A 20641-nucleotide genomic window follows, 5' to 3' on the forward strand; every position below is an offset into this window, starting at 1 on the left:
GAATATTTCTGTTTGGGGCTACAGCTTTGTTTTAAATGATGCTGGGCTTTTATTCCAAGATTATTATTATTGTCATTTAGGATCATGACAGTCTAACGGTGCTGTAGGATGAACAGGGCTCTATAATGTTAATCAGATTTGGGGTGTAAAAGTGCATTAAAAGGCAGGGTTGGTCTCATGTTTTGAGGAAGGAGAAAGCCTACAGTGTCTTTTTGTCAGTCTACTGTGTGTGTGTGTGTGTGTGTGTGTGTGTGTGTGTGTGTGTGTGTGTGTGTGTGTGTGTGTGTTTAGAGGGGGCTTAGCAGTGTCTGTGCCTTCAGGCCTCAGTCTGGCCCTTTCTGCCTTGTCAGGAAACACACACACACTCACGCACTCTAAACGGAGACAGTGTGTGTGTATATGTAATGTGTGTGCAATAGTGCACTTTCTGTTACATTAATTTTGCTCTCCGTTGGTCGATTCTGCTTGGCAGAGAGTAACCTAATGCACACACACACACACACACACACACACACACACACACACACACACACACACACACACACACACACACACAGTGAATGTGTGACAGTAAGAAATGTATGAGGAATGCAGCAGATCAGGTATTTGTCTCCAGCGGAGACACTGCCTTCACTTTATTTTCTCTTCTTCTTTTGAAACTAAATAAGAGCCCAGAGAGTTGGAAAGTAATGTGTGTGTTTGTTGTTGGCAGCCTTTTTCTTGCTCTTCTTCATTTGTTGTTGTAACAACGGTCCAACAAACTTAGAGACAAGCAAAGGAGAGAGACAAGCAAAGGAGAGAAACAACCAGTTTCGTTAGTGTGTATGTACGTTGTGAGCATTACTAGTTGCACTTATTTATTTATCATTTATCATTCTACAACACAGGGTTATACACTAAACAAAACAAACGTATTTATAGTGGAGTGCGAAGGATGATTTGAAGAGTCAAATATCAGGAGTTTATTGCACTTATTTCTAGGCTTTTCACAAAAGTACTTTTGTTGGAACATTTTATCCCTGTGACATAATAATAATCATAATAATGCAAGTACACCCTTTCAAAGAGCGATAAACCTTTAATTCTTAATAATATTCAGACACGGGGATAGGGCCTGATGGGTTTGGGTTGCCAAAGCGTTGGTATTTGTTGACCTGGGAATGAGAAACTAACTCATTCATACACATTCACACACCGATGCACAGCATCAGGAGCAATTCTGGGTTCAGTATCTTGCTCAAGGACACTTCGACATGTAGCGGGAGGAGCCGGAGATCGAACCAACAAACTTCCGATTAGTGGACGACCCAATCACAGCCGGCTCAAGAAGAGGACCCACTCCCTCTGTAGATAAAATCAGCGCCTTTTAAAGTAACAAAAACACAATTATTCTTATTTTCAGGTTATAATACACTAATGAAAACATATCTATGAATATTATATTCCCTTTCTGACAATAGATCCTCCTAAATGTTACACACTGGATAAAAGAGTACACAAAGACCAAAACAAAATAAAACATAATAAAAAATTAATTGAAATGGAATTTGTAATGACCTTTGATTATCATAATTTAAATGAGTTGGTATATTAAAACAATAACACACATTCTTTGATATAATATATATAATATATTATAAGGAGTATGGTTTAGACCTGCTCTGTTTGAAAGTGTCCTGAGATAACTTCTGTTATGAATTGGCGCTGTACAAATAAAATTGAATTGAATTGAATTGAATTGAATTGAATATAATGTAAACATGTCAGTCTAGTCAGGCAAACATGATCATTAGTGAATAGATGTTATCATATAATCTTGTCATATTCCCTTCATTATACTGTACAGTGGTGTGGTAAAAGTGCTAATAGAATGTAGTTTTTCTTGCCGCATTGCTGGGATACTGTAGTTAGGATCCCTCTATTATAACACACACCACAGCAGTGTCAGAGACTCTTGTAGTTAGACATTACCAGCGTCTGCCATGAAGACCCTGCAGTTTAAGTCTTGGTGATGGAATCAGAGTGAAACATTTCCATTCTTTACATCGACCAGAGCTGTCTTCCCAGTTCAGCTCTCTTTGTTCATCATTGTTAAACTCCCAACAAAAAGTAAAATTTTTTTTTCTAATTTAGGGGTGCTTGTTAGTTGGTCCTCAAACAATTGTTGTAAAATAGGGGTATGTTTTTTAAACTTAACACAACAATGGTTGTAGAGACTTGTATCTGAGGTTTGAGGTTTGATTTGTGAAGTGTGAGACCTGCTCCTGGGTTCTTGGTGGCTAATTTAGGTACCTAGGATATAAGGTAAATGGTTCAGAGGCAAGCCTTAAGGGATCCTTTCTTAGTTGAACTGCTAAGAAATATATATTCCTTCTCTCACTGGCATCTGTTTCATTTAAGGGCTAAATGAACACTGAATCACATGAAGCAGCAAACAGCTCCTTCGCTGCTTTTCATGAGCTGAAACTAAACAGCCTGCCCTGTTGGTCACACCCTGATCAATAACATCACAGCAGGTGTTTTCTCTCACCTGGCTCAGGCAGGTTTATTCAAATAGTTTGCTGACAAGGAGGCGCATAGTCTATAACTGAGAGGTTTGTTTGGCAGGATTCATAGCAACATAGGAAAACAACAGACAGATGTCTCTCTGTGCTGTTTTTGATCCCTTTGTGGCATTGTGGGCCCTGTTTTAATCTCACAAAGACAAATCTAAGGTGGACAAACTGTGGGCATTATTTTTATAATGATAAAAACAATTAAAAAATTATGTTTGTGTTGTTTTGTGAAGCCGTTTATATGATCACATCAGTCCAATGCTATTTCAGTCATAATTCTACTGTATTTCCTGTTTTTTATATGACTATATCACAGCAAAAAATGTGACACAGCAGCATTTGCTTTGTAATGCAATTCAAGAACAGAACATGAACCATTGATGTGTGTAGACGTGGTTGGGGTTGTTTTGTAGCAGCTGGTGTCATTTGCATGTTACTGAATGATCTGTGGATGGAGTTTGCTCAGGTGTCATTACTGCAGGCTCAAATCAGATTCTTTTTGCTCATATGTGACTCAGATTAGATTTTTTTCAAATCATATACAGGTCGGATTTTTTCCAGTGTGTCCTCAGTGTGAACTTTCATATCAGAATTCATGTGACTTTTATGTCACTCTAGAGCTACGATAATCATGCGGGTCACTTCAGCACCATGACCTGTTGACACTGGAATCTGATATGGGCCACATTGAAAAAATAATGAGCCAACCAAAAAAAAATCTAAGCAACATATCAGAATTAAGTTAGCCTAAGTCAGCTAAAGGTACAGACACACGGACTGGCAATTATGGTATTTGGGTGTGACAACTGATGGAACTGAGGTGGACTGGGTCTGTTCCAATCTGGGTCAGTTGGTGTTGACAGTCAGCAGATGAATATCATGTAGTGTGCAATATGTGAATAGTTGAATCTGAAGTCTTCAGTTCCATCCAGTTCTATCATCTTCCCCGGAGTTCTTGTGCTATCTCGTCTCGCAGGTTCTCATGGATCCTGGTGGAGCCTCCTGCCATGGTCCTGCTTGACTGCCATTGCTAATATCACTGATATTATTGTTATTATTATTAATATTATTATTACTACAGTTACTATTATTGCTGTAATCACTGCTCATTGTCCCCCATTGTTGTTGTTGTCGTCGTCATAATCTTCTTCATGTTCATCATCATCAGTCACTACTATTAGTGTAGTTGTTGCTACTGTTGTTGCTGTGCACGTCTGTCTGTCTGTCTGTCAATTCAAATTCAAATTCAAAATGGGCTTTATTGGCATGAAAGTTTTTTTAAAAACAATATTGCCAAAGCAAAGCATCAAAATACAATACAATAAGTCGAAATATTCAGACAATACACAATATGAAAGATATATACATTATGAACATTATATTAGTTATATACAGTGTGTGTGTGTGTGTGTGTGTGTCTGTGTGTGAACTTGTGTGCTGAACTTGTTCAAATACATTTTTCTCGTATCATTTAAATTTGAAAGTGCATCTCTGTCTCAACCTCACCTGTCGAACAGTGACCACATTTTCTGTTTTCTTTTGGTTGCCATGATTTTCTGTGTCTTCCTGTTTCGATTGCCAGTTTGTGGTCACTGAGCCTGTACTTGGTTAGGATCTGTCTCTGCTTTCTATCTCTGACAGTAGAGAGATATTCTGCTTATTCATAATCTCTTTTAAGGGCAAGATAACATTCCAATCTACTTTGGCTTTTAGTTGTTTCTTCCCAATGGTCCAGATAGCTTTCTTTACATTGTGCTATAATCTGCTTTACTCTGATTACAGTTTGTAGAGCAGTGTTGTTGTGAGGCTGGTCAGAGTGTGTCTGAGAGGGGGCAGTTAGCCTCAGTACCAACTGACATAGGGGACTCTCTCTCTCTCTCTCTCTCTCTCTCTCTCTCTCTCTCTCTCTCTCTCCTCTCCCCAACTGTTCGAGACAGACGACCACCCACCTAGAGCCGAAGGATCTGTCCTAGGTTTCTGCCTTTTAACAGGCAGTTTTTCCTTGCCCTTGTAGCCAAGGTCTTGCTCATGGTGGTACTGTTGGGTCTCTGTAAATAATGTTATAAGGAGTTCGGTCTAGACCTGCTCTATTTGAAAAGTGTCCTGAGATAACTTCTGTTATGAATTGGCGCTATACAAATAAAATTGAATTGAATTGAATTTAATCACTGCAAGTCGTTCTCATAAAGATTTTTTTTTAATTTGTGATTGAAATGGACAAGTGAGGACATCTCTTTGTGTTTCCGAGGGAGGCAGAGCACTAAATAGCCGACTCTGACTAGGACTATGACTCCAGGATGACCAAATCATAGATTGTCGTTGAGGTACTCTACTGGAGGGATGAACAGCATTCTTCCAAAAAATGTCCCCTCATTTTCTGTTTAGATGATGGTGGTGAACACCCCACACTCAAAACTCTTAGGTGTTCAGTAGGTTGAGATCTAGTAAGGATGGAATATAATCTGATTAAGAATGGTGGACAGCAACTCTGTTATTATTGCCAGATAGAGGCAGAAACAAGACATGCTGAAAACAGAAAAGGTGTGGCTGCCATATTCTGCTTGGTGACATTCAAAGCCGAAACAAAACCATCAGTTATTTGGCACAGAGCTTCACGAAGTTGTCAACCCAAGACTAAGATTGAAGACCTGTCACTGAGTCTAAACATTGGCACATTGCCTCCAGAGAAAAGTGTTGTGTTGCTTCCAAGAAGTGTTCATGAAGGAAATCAAACTTTGTAGGGACTAAAAAAGGCCTGGACTTTCTTTTGAATTTGTCAAGTGCAGTTGTGCTGCATATTCTCAGCCTCAGTGGGTTTGGCTTTGATAATCCTGTTTGTTCATGAAAATATGCTTTTTAACTGTGTTGTTATTGCTTTTACTATATACATATATATTCATATATATATTTATATATATTTATAAATCTACATATATGCCCAGCCAGAAATCAGTGTTTGAATGGATCACATCTGGAATAGAAAAACACTTTTAACCTTTCAATCTGACCCCGTCATCCTGCCTATTCAACACACAGAAGTGTGATTAAACGCTTTCACATGCTTAAATTACTATCATAAAGGTATTTGATTTGTTTTCCCCTGTCATAAATGAAATCCTTCGCCCAACTAACATTAAAAGAAGAGCTTGGATTCTCTACCCGAACCCGACTGGACCCGACACAGCCTGCCAGGTTTGGGACAGGTTTTGGGCCAAATATGCTGCTGTAGGACGGGCACTGTATGCTACTGTAATTAATGAGTGATTTTGTTATTCATTTGTTGTGATAAATATTTGCATTATATTTTTTGCACAGTGTAATTTACTTTAACTTTACATTTTTTATTTATTTATTTTTGGTTCAGGTCAGTCCAAAACTGCTTTATTTACTTCAACTACAGAGGGAACCAACCAACCTCAACACAACACAAACATTCCATGTTTCCTTTATCATGTCATATTTTAGTCTGCTCTGCAGTTTTGTTTGTTAAGAGAAATACTGTTTTATTTCACTAATTATTTCTAATGGCTTCCACTTTGCCTTATTTTTTCAATCAATTAGACTTCCTGCAGAGATGTTTCCCATTCCATTCCAGTGATGACAGTATGATCATGGCAAAATGCTGCAGAAAAAATAGATTTTTGTAGTCCAATTAGCATCGCCCTGGTTCCTTTATTTATCAAAAAAAAAAAAAATCCAGATTAATCTTAATGTTCAGTAGTACATTAGTATTTATTGAACAGTTTGCTGTATTTTAATGACTAGTTTTACTATATGTAGCTTCACATTTAGTTATCCTAGTATTTCAGGAATTGTTTGCAGATAAAGTTAGCAGTAATTGCACTAGTGGTAATAAGAGTAGTTACACTTTGGTTTTTTAAGGAGTCGAAGTAGTGGGATTAGTAGTAGAGGAAGAAGTCAGGAATATTATTATATCTTTAATATCTTTTTAGTGAAGTCGTACTGTCAGCTGATCATTGGTAGAGAGAAAGTTTCAGTATGTATGTAAAATAAACAAAAGGACATAGAGGAAAGAGATGTATGCACATGGTGTGAAAATGATATGAATATTGTAATACAAATATTTATAAATTCCACTCACACACACACACACACACAGTCAGAGTAATAATGGATCCAGGTATGAAATTTGACACAGAGAATAATATTTTCAGACTGAATTGAATAAACGTTCCTCCAAACAAAACTGAAGAAAAATATTCAGATGCACTGTTCCACTTGATTAGATTACATAAATAAACCTGTAATGGTGCTCGGCAAGTATGCGAATAACCCCGTCTTTCCCCACTCCCGGGGAGGTCACTCCTGCTGTATTTTCCCACAACCTGCACTAAACACAACGCTGGTTCTGATCAGTTCTGTAAAATGTGGATTTCAGTTTGAAAGTCAACTGCCTGTTATTTTAATTCATTAATTATTAATACAGTATCTGCGTATTTCAACTGCTGTATGTTAGAGCTGTGAATCTTCACTGGCCTCACAGTCCAATTTGATTACGATTCACCTGTCAACCATTCAAATGCACAGCAATTCTCTATGTATTGCATCCTCAATTTTATATATTCCTATAAAAAAAACTATTGCTGTTATTGTTACAGACGGGTCAGTTGAGACAGAAGTTTGCCACAGATTGGGTGATTCTCTCCCCTCTCTCAGAGTTGGATGGTAAAGTTGACTTCCTGCTCAATTCTTGGCTAATTAGCGACTCCCTTTTTTCTTTATGGTTGCAGACCTTAACTCAGAGTGAAAAAATGGTTCACGTGGTTCCTCAAATTCGTTGTATTATCAAAGTATTGCATTGTTTGTAAGGCAGATATTCCACACAGTCTGTCTTGTCCAGTTGGTGCTTTCCAGTAAGTTCATAAAATCCGAAATGTTACCAGAATTCCACTTATCCCAAGTTATCTCAGGACACTTTTCAAATAGAGCAGGTCTAGACCGAACTCCTTATAACATTATTTACCAGACCCAACAGTTCTCATTAGTGTGCTGCAGATATCAATATGCATGTAAATCCAAGGAGACTGGACTGGTACCCAGGACTCGATAGCCCCTTATATAGTATTTTAAGTACCCATGTACAAATACTAATTGTAGGCTACTCAATAGAATAAAATATAACTCCATACCTCTGATATATATTACTTGTCTTCAATGTCTCTAAACATTAATGGCATACACAAGGTCTCCATATTTTTATCCTCTGTAATTAATGACAGAAGTGTGTTTTAATAAGAGAATATTCTTGAAGATGATTTTAGAACATGTGCAATAATATTATATATTTTTTCTTTTATGTTGAGAGTATTAAGAATTGCAGGAACGCTGACTGTTTTCGGTTTGGACAGTTTCTTACAAAATTCTTTTTTTTAAATAGATTTTTTTCATTCAGTCGATTACTTGGCCCGATTATTTGGCATTTTGAGATAATAGGGATCAACCGACGTCTGCACTGTACGGAACAATGTTAGTGCTGTTGTGAATTTTTGAAAGGTGAAAAAAAATTAGTTTCAAGTGCTGTACTATAACTTTTAAGCATCTTGCCGTAAACACATGCCTGAATTTCCTATAGAATAGAATAGAATTGTACATTGATTATCTTGGTTTTGATATTGGCATTATATATTGGCCATCGGCAGCCCTCCTCTCTAAATATCAGCATCGGTATCGGCCAGTGAAAATCCTGTGTATGTATTATCTTAACAAACAATCTATTTTACTTCACGTGTTTAACATAAAATGGCGTCTGTTCTACAGACATATTTTGCCCATTCTTTGTGGAAACCAACTAATAGCTGCTGACTTTACTTTGCTAACTCAATCTGCAACCCTGCTATTCCACACTGATCAGCTACAGCAACTTCAAACAGTCAAAAGTCAAACTCAAATTGCATTTGGTTTAAATGGTAATTGTACTGTATCTGTACTGCGCATTTCGACTACTCAAAGCACTTTTACACTACATGCCACGTTCGCTATTTCACACACATTCACTCAGTGCAAAGCCAATGGAACAGAAACTAACTCATTCATACACATACGTTCAGTATCTTGCTCAAGGATACTTCGACATGTGGCGGGAGGAGCCGGGGATTGAAACAACAACCTTCCAATTAATGGACAACCCGCTCTGCCTCTGAGCCACAGCCGCCAAACAATATAGCCACCACTACGTGGAGACATGGCATGAAGGAGAGGGAAGCACATATAATGTGGCAGTTTCCAGACCTTTGAAATATTGTTTTAATTAAATGTTAAATTCTCTATTATTATTAACATTAATAAAACCATCACACATAAACTAACTGTTCTCTCCATCCCTCTGTGTGTCTTCTTTAAGAGGATGAACCTGTCATTTTTGCCACCAACTCCCTCCAGAGGCGTAAAAAGGGTCTGGGCTTAACCGGACTGCGCACCACTGGCTCAGGCTCCACCCACTCGAAGAACAAACCGGGCCTTATGATTGGCCTGCCACAGAACTTCAGACAGATCTCATCCATTATCGACGTGGACATACTACCTGAGACACACCGACGTGTACGACTCCACAAGCACGGTACCCACAAACCACTGGGCTTCTACATCCGTGATGGGGTGAGCGTACGGGTGACACCACAGGGTGTGGAGAAGGTAAGATAAATTATTTAATTTCTACTTAACCATTCTAAATTGATGATAAATTGAACATGATACACCCCAATTCGAACTTCACTTTGTTATCTTTTGGTGAGGAAGACACCTTTTCTCAGATTTTCTGGACAGATTCACTCTTTAGGAAGAGAACACATAAGCAGAGAGAAAAGGGAAGGCCAGATTATGTATTATTATTGTTCACTTTGTCATCTTTGGAAATATTACAGTATTTGACAGTCAGATTAAACGTTTGTTTTATGGGGAAAAAAGCCACGGCTTGGAGGCATACGTTTCAGATAGATTGGACAATTTGTTACCGGTTCTCAAAAGAAACCGGTTCTCTCGATTCGTATCCCTAGCCACTGACCCTACAGTCAGTACTGAATTTTTAATACGTTTTATTGGGAAAACTGTCCTGAAAGGTCACACCACTCCAGTCATTGTCTTCTTCTCACATTCTGCCGTGTTAACCCGTAAGCTATAGCAACTAGAGGGAAGTAAGAAACATAATGTTTCCTAAATAAAATTACAGAAACAGCTGGCATAATTTAAGTACACAACTAAACAAAATATAGCATTAGTCTAGTGGTTGTTAATCAATTTAATGAGTAAATGTTGTACAAGAAGATACAGACCATTATCATATTGCCATTCTTGTCCAAAGCACTGTGGTAACATCTTTGAATAAGGGAAGGGAATAAACTCTCACAGTAGGCACCATTATTGTCAAATGGGAGCTCAAGGAGTCGACACAGAGCACAGATGTACAGCCAAACTTAGTAACTAGGTAAGAAGGTCAGGATGATGACTGACAAATGATTCCTCCATCTCTGCCTGTGCTGCCTTTACTGGCAACAGTCTCATGTTTGTGCACTAGAGATAACTAATGACAATGATCATATAATGATCGATAGTCAGACCCAAGTCGGGTCATTGCTGCAGCTCTCACTGTAGAGCTTCCCACCTGTGACCAAGTCAGGATCATTACTGTTGGTCAGACAATCCTAAAAGTTGCTCAAAAAATTTGGGAAATAATGGTTTTGCTTTTGTGTTAATTATTTTCAATTCAATTCAAATGGCTTTATTGGCATAACATTGTACATATTGCCAAAGCAAGCGTTTGGAATTAAAAATAATAATAATAACAATAAAGAAAAACAATATTTACAATAAATGAATTATAATCTATACTGTTGGTCATACTGTACCTATGATTAACTCAATCACAATCACAGTCACAATCAATCAATCTCAGTCAATAAGTAATTAATTACAATGAATGAATCAATCAATCAATCAGTTTGTGTTAACTAAAAATGTCATTAAAACAGTAGTAAAGTAACCGGCTACAGTTAAAACAAGTAGTCTGTTGTCAATATATATTAATAACAAATTATTAAATATAATATATAATATATATAATATTAAAATATATAAAAATTAAAATAAAATAGATAGATTAAACTGTAAGTTTTTTTTTTTTTTTTTTAGTGTGTGGGAGTGTGTGTGAGAGTGTGTGTGTCTGTGTGTGTGTATGTGTGTGTGTGTGAGAGTGTGTGTGTCTGTGTGTGTGTGTATTAAAAAAAAAAAAACAACAACTAAAACAATAAATTATTTGATACATTTATCTGAGTTTCCACTGGTTGTCCTCAGTTCGTGGCATGAGGAGACATATTTTGCTGCAATAATTTGACTTTTGGACATTTCTCCCAGTAAATAGGGGAGTTTCTGTGTAATTCGAATTCAGGGTATATTTGGGAAATGTTTGCGAATTGTTTTTCTCTTAAAGTTTTGATTTTGAGCTTTTCTATACAGTGTATAGTGCATAGACATCAGTAATCTGTGAATTTTTCCACTCAAAAATCCTATACCGTTTGGGCTCCAGTTCATACAGTAAACTTATTTATCATTATCATATGATAGTTAAGGCCATTATGTTTTCAGGTTGTTGTTGCATTCTTGCAAATAATAATAATATTTCAGGAACACCTTGAGGGAATTTCTTCTGATTTGACACAAATGTGCACTTAGACTCAAGGATGAACGGATTAGAATTCAATGTAAGAATTCAATGAGTAGAATTCACAAAATATCCATAACTCAAGAATAATGCTGTAAAATAAAAATTCAAGCCGGTGTTTAACAGGATATACCTATGAAGTCATGGCATGTTTTATCCAAAGGTCAAAGGTCAACTTTACTGTAACGTTTTTGGTCGTTATTCAACACCATAATTCAGGAACAGAAGAGGAGATATATTTTACAGCTGGTTGGACACTGAATTGGTGACCTTATGACTTAAAGGTCAAAAGTCACTGTAGTCTCAAAATAGGTGTTTAGACATAATTAAAGAATGAATTGGCTGATTCCAGATTTCACACATGTTGACTCGCTTTTATCTTTCCATCTCATCCATTCTTACAACGTATTATATTCCTAGCACATTTAGTATAGCTATACAAGATTAGAAGACTAGAAAGGTGCTATATAAGTACAGTCCATTTACCATGTATCATTAATATAGCCAAAAATACATTTCATACATTTTATATAATTTCTTTAGAGTTTGCAGTATAACTTGACTGGATGGCAGAGGCATACAATCACAAGATAGTCATTCTAGTTAATGTGAGGACTACAAAAGTTGTTGAAACCAAACCAATACTAGAAAACATGAAAAAAAAAAAAAGATATATTAATAAATATTTGGGTATGCTGACTGCTGAATGTTTCATAGATTTGTTAATATTAAATCTACATTCTCAGGTTGTGAAACATGTTGCAGAGAGACATAACATTTGGCACTTCTCTTCTTCCTTCTCCTCCTGTAGGTTCCAGGGGTGTTCATATCTCGTCTGGTACGTGGTGGGCTGGCGGAAAGTACAGGGCTGCTGGGAGTGAATGACGAGATCCTCGAGGTTAACGGCATCGATGTAGCAGGGAAATCTTTGGATCAGGTATTCATACAGTGTCATTCCACCAAATTAGTTCTGGTTCTTGAACCAGTTCAATTTAGGGTTCTTGGAACCTTGTTGCTATCTAGTGAATCAGCCTGTGTTTCCAACAGTTTTGAGCGGAACCATTGTAATCAGATGCATCATCAACAGAGGGTGCTGCACAATGCACAGAGACCTGTAGAATATGACACACCCACTTTTGTTGCCAAGGAAAATCTGATACTTTTTGGTTTTTTAATTTAATTTATTTTTGCTCCGATTGGATCAAAATTAGGTGCATGAACTGGAACAATGCTGGTTCTCTGTTGGTGGAAAAGGCTGAACAGTGTCCAACATTAACCTACTAGTAACCTGCCAAGCCTTAGCAAAAGTTTAGATATGTCCCCATAATGGCTTTCCATTTATGTATTGAATCAGCGACTATATGAGACAAATCCTTGATGTTGTCTTCACCTCCTCCAGAGCTAAAATTCTCCATCTATCATTTCAGGTTACAGACATGATGGTGGCCAACAGTCACAACCTCATTGTGACTGTCAAGCCAGCTAACCAGAGGAACAACGTGGTGCATCGTGGGAGTAAAACCTCAATGGGCAACTCTGGTTCCGTGGGCTCAGCTGGATCTACCGGCTCGGCACCATCACATGACTCACCAAGCCCTGCCTCTCAGAGCAACCCCATTACCGCAAGGTATGACATGGACAGGACAGAGGGACTGTTTTCTTCACTGAAGCACTGAAGTCAGTGTTTTCTCAGAATTCTATTCCAGGGTGCTGTGAAGCCTTTAGAACAGCACTGAGACCAATCTGACCCTGGATTATAATGACAAAAATAGCCACAAGCAGCAGAAGGGAAGGAGAAGAAAGAGATTATATGTATGGTTGAGGTTTTAAAAAATGAAAATAGTGGGCAGAAACATATTTTGCATTTATGTGGAAATAATCTGTGGAAATAACATTTTAATGAATCTTCCACTTTTCAAGAAGCGTAAATGTAAAACTCATTTACCCCACTTTCTGCTTTGATGTCAACAGTGTAGAAAAAATGTTACAAGCGAGTATTAACTTGAGACTGTTTCATAATCACTTAAAACCTCCTTTTAGGTCTGATAAACCCCCTGTACAATACCTGCTCAGCAGCAGACAGACACGGTTAGAGACTAGCTGGAGAATATAGTGTAGCAATTAGTAGGTAAAGAGAAAGATATTTTTCTCAGGAGTTGGTGGAGACCAAACAAGAGCTAAAATAAGAGTGGTTATTGAATTCAGGCGGAAAAAGTGGGTAAAAAACAGATGAATGCAGAATGTATCATATGTTTTTATTTCTGTTGTAATTTCTACATTAATTCTATAATCATCATTCACCCTGTTGTGTCCTGTTACCCCAGCAACAGCATTGCAGAGGGCGATAGTGATGATGAAGACGACGATGGGGACCTCATTCTGGAGAACGACTGCCTGACGCCCTTTGACTCCCAACGGGTGACCAATAGTAACAACAGTAACCTCAACAGAGACTCACCAAGCAACAGGCCGCACAACTCCACTGTGGTTAGGCCCCTCCCACAGAGTGTCTCGTTGCCCAATAGCGTAGGAGCAACCCTGAGTGACACCTCTGTGACGATGTCAAATCACAATGGAAACCCTGCCCACACATCTAGTAGCAGTCAAGAGAGCATGAGAGAGGACGGCAACATAATAACACTGTAACCACGACAACACTACACTGTAACAGTGTGGACTACAGAATGTTATAACCAAGAGTGCTGTAACCATGACAACTACAGATGGCTGTGCTCTTTGTCAGCAGCACCTTCTCTTTTGAAGGATCTTCCTGTTGATTCACTGATAGTTTTTCTTTTTAAAGTGGACGGACCGCAGAGATACAGGATGTAGGGGCCGGCTAGATTCCTCCTCCCTGGATCATGAGTTTCACAATTTACAGGCATAACAACACTGACTCTTTATATGTCTGCTACATCTGGCTGAGGTAACGTATAGAGCTGAACTGTCAGGTTCTGTACACAAAAAAAATATTTATATTCACCCTAAGGAAATGATTTGAATGCCATAATGTATTAACTGATCAGTGTGGGCTTAAAGAGAGCAACAGGATTGAGAAATAATTGCAAAATGCTCCCGTATAAGCCATACGCCAGTTTGATGTCAACATATTTAAGAAACTCATCTCTATTCGGAAATTGCTTTTTCATAGTACAAAACCTGCAGTTGCATCAATCAGAAACATCACTAACAAGAGTAGCTGACTACAAGACCATGAAACAATAATATCATGTAAAACACTGAGGGCTCTATGTTCTTGGCAGCACAACAACCAGAAAAAGCAGACTATTTTGTGCACAGGTGGGAGATTCCTTCAGATGAGGCAGCACAAAGTGAATTGTTGGTATTTTGATAAAAAAAACAGTCTTTCAGTTTCTCCTTCAGTTCCTGAAATCCCTGTAACCATCTGACAGCAGGGGCCAGATGTATAAGCAATGCAAATGCACAAAACCCACACTGTGAGTTTATTTATTTTTTCCATCAACAATTTTAAGTAAAACTAACTCACTTTCATAAGTTAAATCAACATCCTTGATCAAGTAGCTTTAGTAATATTGTGGCATATAATATAATATTGTAGTGGTATTGACTTAAATATCCAGTAAAAAGCTGCTTAATCAAGAATCTTTTTTAACTTAAAAAAATGAGTTTGTGTTCCTTACAATTTTCAATGAAATCTGTTTCAACAATTTTTTTTAGCTAAAATAACTTATTGCATTACAGTGCATGCGTACGCCTTCTCCCACCTTTTCCCAAGTAGTATTTATAAAAGAAGAACGTGCCGTGAGAATGTGTGCACCTCATGCATGCTTCAGAGCAGGCAAACACAAAGTATTCAAGAACTAACTGCGGGTAACATAATGGTGGACATGAGATATAGGTTGAATGATGTTTATTCTACACGGTGTTCTGTACAATGTTAATCAGAGGTGCATTTATAAACCTATTTATGAGTGATACATTTTATCTTATCTTTTTACTTTTATTCACCATCATCTCCCATTAATGATCCTGAAGTGTGAATCACGTTGTAAAGTTTGTTTCAATGTGAGCTGCATAGATTAGTCCTTGATCATCCTTATGACGTTAACAATAATGATTGAAATATTACCCCGATGATGGTTTACAGGTACCTGTGATAGATTAGTGGTACGGGAGAAATAAACAGCCACAGACAGCTGTTCTGATACTGTTGGAGAACTTTGCCAAATGCATCACGTTTTCTTCTTTGCCATCCCTCTCATTGACAGGTCTAATGAGTTGTGGAGCCAAGGGTGTTTCTATATTTATTTATGGGAGTGGAACTGAAGCTTGTTTTCACAGTGATTGAGATTAATAAACAGAATCAGGCGTGCATTGGGCTGTGCATATCGTAGTTTTATGCATCTGGCCCAGGACTCATACTGTATGATAGCCTCTTATTTGAGAAAGGCTGCTCAGAGCTCAGTTGTATTACAGCTATGAAAGCTGTGTTGTGATTGGTTAAGAGCGTATTTATGATTCACCACACCCTCTGATCTATATTCACCTTCGCTCTGCCCGTCTACACTTTGTGCTGCTGCAAATACATGAACCACAACAGCAGGTACAGACCCCCACGCAGTCTCTGCACTGGTTGTTGCAATTGCAACACTGAAATAGTGCCCTGATGGTGTTGTACATCATTAACAACTCAATATATGTACATATAGGACAGCAGGACAGAGAACATGTTAACAATTAACTGGTTAATATTTGCAATACTTTATTTTTGATTTCTTAAAAAAATATTTTTATTTTTTCACAAAATCAGCTGTCAAACAATAATCATGAATCATCGTATTGGTTAAATTCAAGGTTTAAAATTGTATATTGTTTTGTTTTTTTAATATATATATTTAATATGTAAGAGAAATGGGACATTTGGTTCCATAACACACATTACTGAAAAAAGGTGGTTAGTTCTACTATATTGTTCGTCAAAGATATAGCATTTAAAGTCTGATATTTATGGAGACACAATTCCTGTGAATCAAATATATCATTATTCTGATTTCTAAACTAATTTCAGAAACTATAAAAGGATGGGGATGTAGGTACACTGATTTTTTTTATATGAAGATTTTCACACTAAATGTAATAATCAGTACCCTGCCCTCTAGCCAAACAAACTCCAATCACGTACAGACACACATGCACACACACACACACTATCAACCATCAGGGAGTAGGGGTCAAAATAAGGAAATTCCTGTCATGTTTGAACAGTGCAGTGCAGTATGGGACACAGAGGCACACGCAGTGTTTTTATTTTCTTATCTGGGTCATATAAACCTGTGTGTGTGAGACCAGCTCTTTGTTGTGGAGCTCTGGGGGTATTGCCTTACAGTCAGAAATGTTGGCTGACTTTAGTCACACACTGCGCTCTTTCTTCACTCTTGTTTCACTTTCTGCTCCCAATTACACCCAAATATTTTCGGTCTGTCAGACTGAATCAGTGTCACATGATGTTTACAAAATAATATCAGCTATATTACATACAACTTGGCCTTGGGTGATTCCAGCCTGCCCTGAGTACTTATATACTTTATATGCTATAGTATATTATTCATCAGAAATCCCAATATCCTAATAGAAATATACAGAGCTTCATAGCCTGCTTGACAGTCCAAATGCTCTTTCAGTGCTATGTTGGTCTTATCCTGCTCAGGGCAGTTCTTGTGCCCCAGAGGAGGTAGAAATAAACCCTGATTCTTAAAGCAAACCTTATAGATACTAAAGCCATTTAATGCACTGAAAGAACTATGACTTTTAATTTGTTAAGTGCAACTGTTATGAATAAATTATACACACTTATTAACCAGGGATTCAAACAGGGCTGGAGTCATGCTTACTGGTAGGTAACTTTTATAAAAATAACTTTTTGAGACAGATAATGTGTGAAAAAATGTGGTCCTCCCTGCTCCTCCTAGTGCTCCTAATGGCATTTTTAAGAATCAACCATACCTGTATGAAAACAACCAATCAGAGCCGAGAAAGATATAAAGACACTTTGGATTGGAGGCTTGAAGATAGTTGATTGTTGAGTGTCATTCCCAGCGTCTGTGTTTGATAACCTGAGAACGAAACTCAACAACTATCAGCTGTATTTCTCAGCTCTGATTGGTTGATTTGTTCAGGCCGGCTGGATTCTTTTAAATGCCATTAGGAGCACTGGGAGGAGCCAGAGGAACCTGTTTTTTTCACAATTATCTGTCTCATGTGCTACTGTCAGGATATAGTGAAAGTTTCAGCAAATATGACAAAAAGTTATTTTTATAAAAGTTACCTACTGCAGCTTTAAGCATTCCTGCTACAGGCTATTTGACCTTTTTCACTGCAGCCATTTTGACATTAAATAGTAAGGTAAACACAGATCAAACATTTTACCTGATACCCCTTTCTTAACTGGAGATGTGAACACTTGTCACACCCTGTTGGACCCATTTATATGAGACAGCTATCACAGTTGAATTGTTGTTGTTCCATGTATTTCACTGCTAAGCCATAAAATTACACAAAATCACATTAATTCATGTCCAAATGAAAGCTTTCATTGGTTGTATTTTCCTGTAGCAGTCCCACCCCTTTTTGCTCTGTGCTCCGATAACAGTTGAGCAAGCCTCAGTCAGAACCGTTGACAGTATATACCTCGTTCAACTTCATCCTTTCCTGTACTTAGATATGCTATGTGCTAAGCTAATCTAACTTGGGAAGAGTTATATTCCAGTCCTACCCCACAAATGAAGTATCAGTAAGAATTCAAATGTGAATTGTTATCTAGAAAATGATGTGCTGGGTTTGGAAATGAAACCTTTAACACCAAATCAAGTTAAATCCACTCAGCAGGTAATATAGTCCAGCTAACAAACAGCTAGATGAGTTTTAAGGAAAGCACTTGATTTATTATCCAACAGACAGGAAAGATAAATCAAGTGCACCTAAACTGAATATATTTTGTCAAAATTTGATATCAACAACTGCTTAATGCACACACAAAACACAATGGCATTTTTTTCATTTTAATGTATGTTACTTAGTATAAATGTAAAATGATGAAACAATAGAGTTTTTCATTAACCGGGAGAAGTTTTTATGTAAGAGAACATTTTATAACGTGTAAAATATGGAGAGTATTTTTCTTATTCTTGTACTTTTAAATTGTATGTGAGAGGAGACGGGTGGCTGAGATGAAAGGTGTGTTTGGTAGGCTGTTGCTGAATGTGTTAACATGCACACAACATTCTGTTTGTGTAGCAAATGTTGCTTTAGTAGCTTAATTAAAGATGAAGGACGTCTTTTTCAGAGACGGGTATTTCTAAATTACAGTTAAACTTCAACTTTGGTTTGATTTGTAATGAATGCATGTCTAACTGTTCCATCATAATGATGGACATCCTAGAATATATTCCCCAAAATGAAGTACCATTGGTGTTCATGTCAGCACAGTCATTCCAAGGTTTACATGTTAGGAGCTTATCATGGCTTATGACTTTATCCATAATTGTATAGATCATTTATCCTTGCTGTTCTATGATTGACACTCTGTGTCCCGACCAACGTGTGGAATAATGGAGACAAACACTGAGCTACTGATAATAGTGAGCAACCTAAACAAAAATCAACAGGAGCAGACCACCACTGTGTGGCAGTGTTGGCAGTTTGATTTATTGTAAATGTAAGTGTTTGTTAATGTGCACCACTAGTGTACAGTATTAACTGAAATGCATTTGTACCTGTAACATTTCAGTTGATTTTGTGCTAACATGGGGGACATTCTCTAGTGAATCTGTGTGTAGTCACTGCACACCAGGATTAAAGAAACAGTCCAATATTCTTACCCAGAGTCAGATGAACAGATCAGTGTATTTCTGTGTGGAAAGTACACGGATCCAGGGCATGCTATCCTAGCTTAGCACAAATAATAGAACAGGGAGGAAACTGCTAACCTAGCTCTTACTCCGTCTGACTCTAAAGTGGTTATATTTGTGCAAATAACCAACCACAGTCAGGTGTTTTACAGTAGTTAAGATATTTGTTCAAAAAAGCCAAATGTAAAATCGTTTTGATATTGCTGATTTGGAAGCAGCCTGATTTTAATTATGTCAATAATGTATTGTGGGAAACTGATTCTGGATCTGTCATAAATGATCCAGTCTCAAATCTTATGTCACTGTCATAAACTCGTTCATTGTGTCAAACCCTTCGCTGTGGTTCCTGATACACAAACACTACACCTGTAACCTATTTGCTTCCACACCTGGATGCATAGTGTGTCCTGCACTGTGGCAGAGACCTTCAACACACAAAAAACAAAACAAAGAAAGGCTGATCTTGCTGATCCAAGCTACATTATGTAGGGCCTAAATCAGACATATTTGATGTAGCTAGTACTCAGCCCCCCTGCTTTCATACTTTATGCTAAGCTAGGCATACTGGACCTAACTCTGTAATGGCCACGAAGAGGTGAAACTGATACTGATCTTCTTATCTGACTCTAGATAAGAGCACAGACAGGCATGGTACATGTAAAAAACATACAAAAATGGTTGAACTGTATAAAAGAAGGAAGAACCCACTACTACAGCCTTTGTTGTGATAAGAAAGATTCGAGGCTCGAGCCAGTATGAGCCTCTAACCGACACTGCTGATGTCCGAATGAACAGAAATCTGTGTGTGCGATGATCATGTTGCCAAACCCCTCAATGTCACATCACTGTTGAACTCTGAATGCAGCCCAATTACATCCTGATAACGGGTCAGCTCGAAGACCTCTCCGATGGTTGTGTGGTTAAGCAAAAAATTACCCTGACTGTACACGCTTTTAGAAAACAAAGGAAGTGCCTTTTCCAGTAAGGATACTTGTGTTTAATTGGATGTCATGTCCTGCGTGCTGATGAGGTGAAACAGCTCGGTGCAGCAGGTTGTCAGAGGATGGAGGACAGCAGGACTCATCTGCAGGGTTAGAGTGTGTGAACCTGCACTGAACACACAGCCGGTTTCTATAGGAGTCTGTAACTAAACTGTGAATGTCATTTGGAGATGAAATAAGATGATTATCATAAATAAAGTATTATAAAAAGGCATAAAGAGTATGCTGTTCATTTTACTAATGCAGTTTTTTTCTTTCTTTCCTTCCTTTCATCCTGTCTCTCTTACTCCTGTTTTCTTTATTGATTTACTTTCTTTCCTCCATTCTTTACTTAACTCACTTTACTTCTTTCTTCCCTCCCTTGTAAAAAAATTTACTTAAATTATACTTGTTAAAGAATGTACTAAGTACACTTTTACGTAGTACATGTATGCTTTTTTGTTGCCTTATACTTCAATACATTTCTAATGAACTAATGGCGTGAAACTGAAATACATTTTTAGTTTGCACAAAGCAAAATAA

At 37.7% G+C, this 20641-nt stretch overlaps 1 protein-coding gene across 2 annotated transcripts in view; it reads left to right on the top strand.

Moving 5' to 3' along the window:
- pard6a (par-6 family cell polarity regulator alpha) overlaps nucleotides 1-20337 on the top strand; it is a 48021-nt gene extending 27684 nt beyond the window's left edge. For both annotated transcript variants that reach the window (XM_051383287.1, XM_051383288.1), the window contains exons 3-6: nucleotides 8917-9206; nucleotides 12041-12166; nucleotides 12657-12856; nucleotides 13554-20337. In XM_051383287.1, the coding sequence (XP_051239247.1) occupies nucleotides 8917-9206; nucleotides 12041-12166; nucleotides 12657-12856; nucleotides 13554-13875 (938 nt within the window). In that variant the 3' untranslated portion in view covers nucleotides 13876-20337. The remainder of the gene's footprint in view (nucleotides 1-8916; nucleotides 9207-12040; nucleotides 12167-12656; nucleotides 12857-13553) is intronic.
- The last annotated feature ends 304 nt before the right edge of the window (nucleotides 20338-20641 follow it).

Source organism: Dicentrarchus labrax, unplaced genomic scaffold (assembly GCF_905237075.1).
Source record: "Dicentrarchus labrax unplaced genomic scaffold, dlabrax2021, whole genome shotgun sequence".
NCBI classification, from domain to species: domain Eukaryota; kingdom Metazoa; phylum Chordata; class Actinopteri; family Moronidae; genus Dicentrarchus; species Dicentrarchus labrax.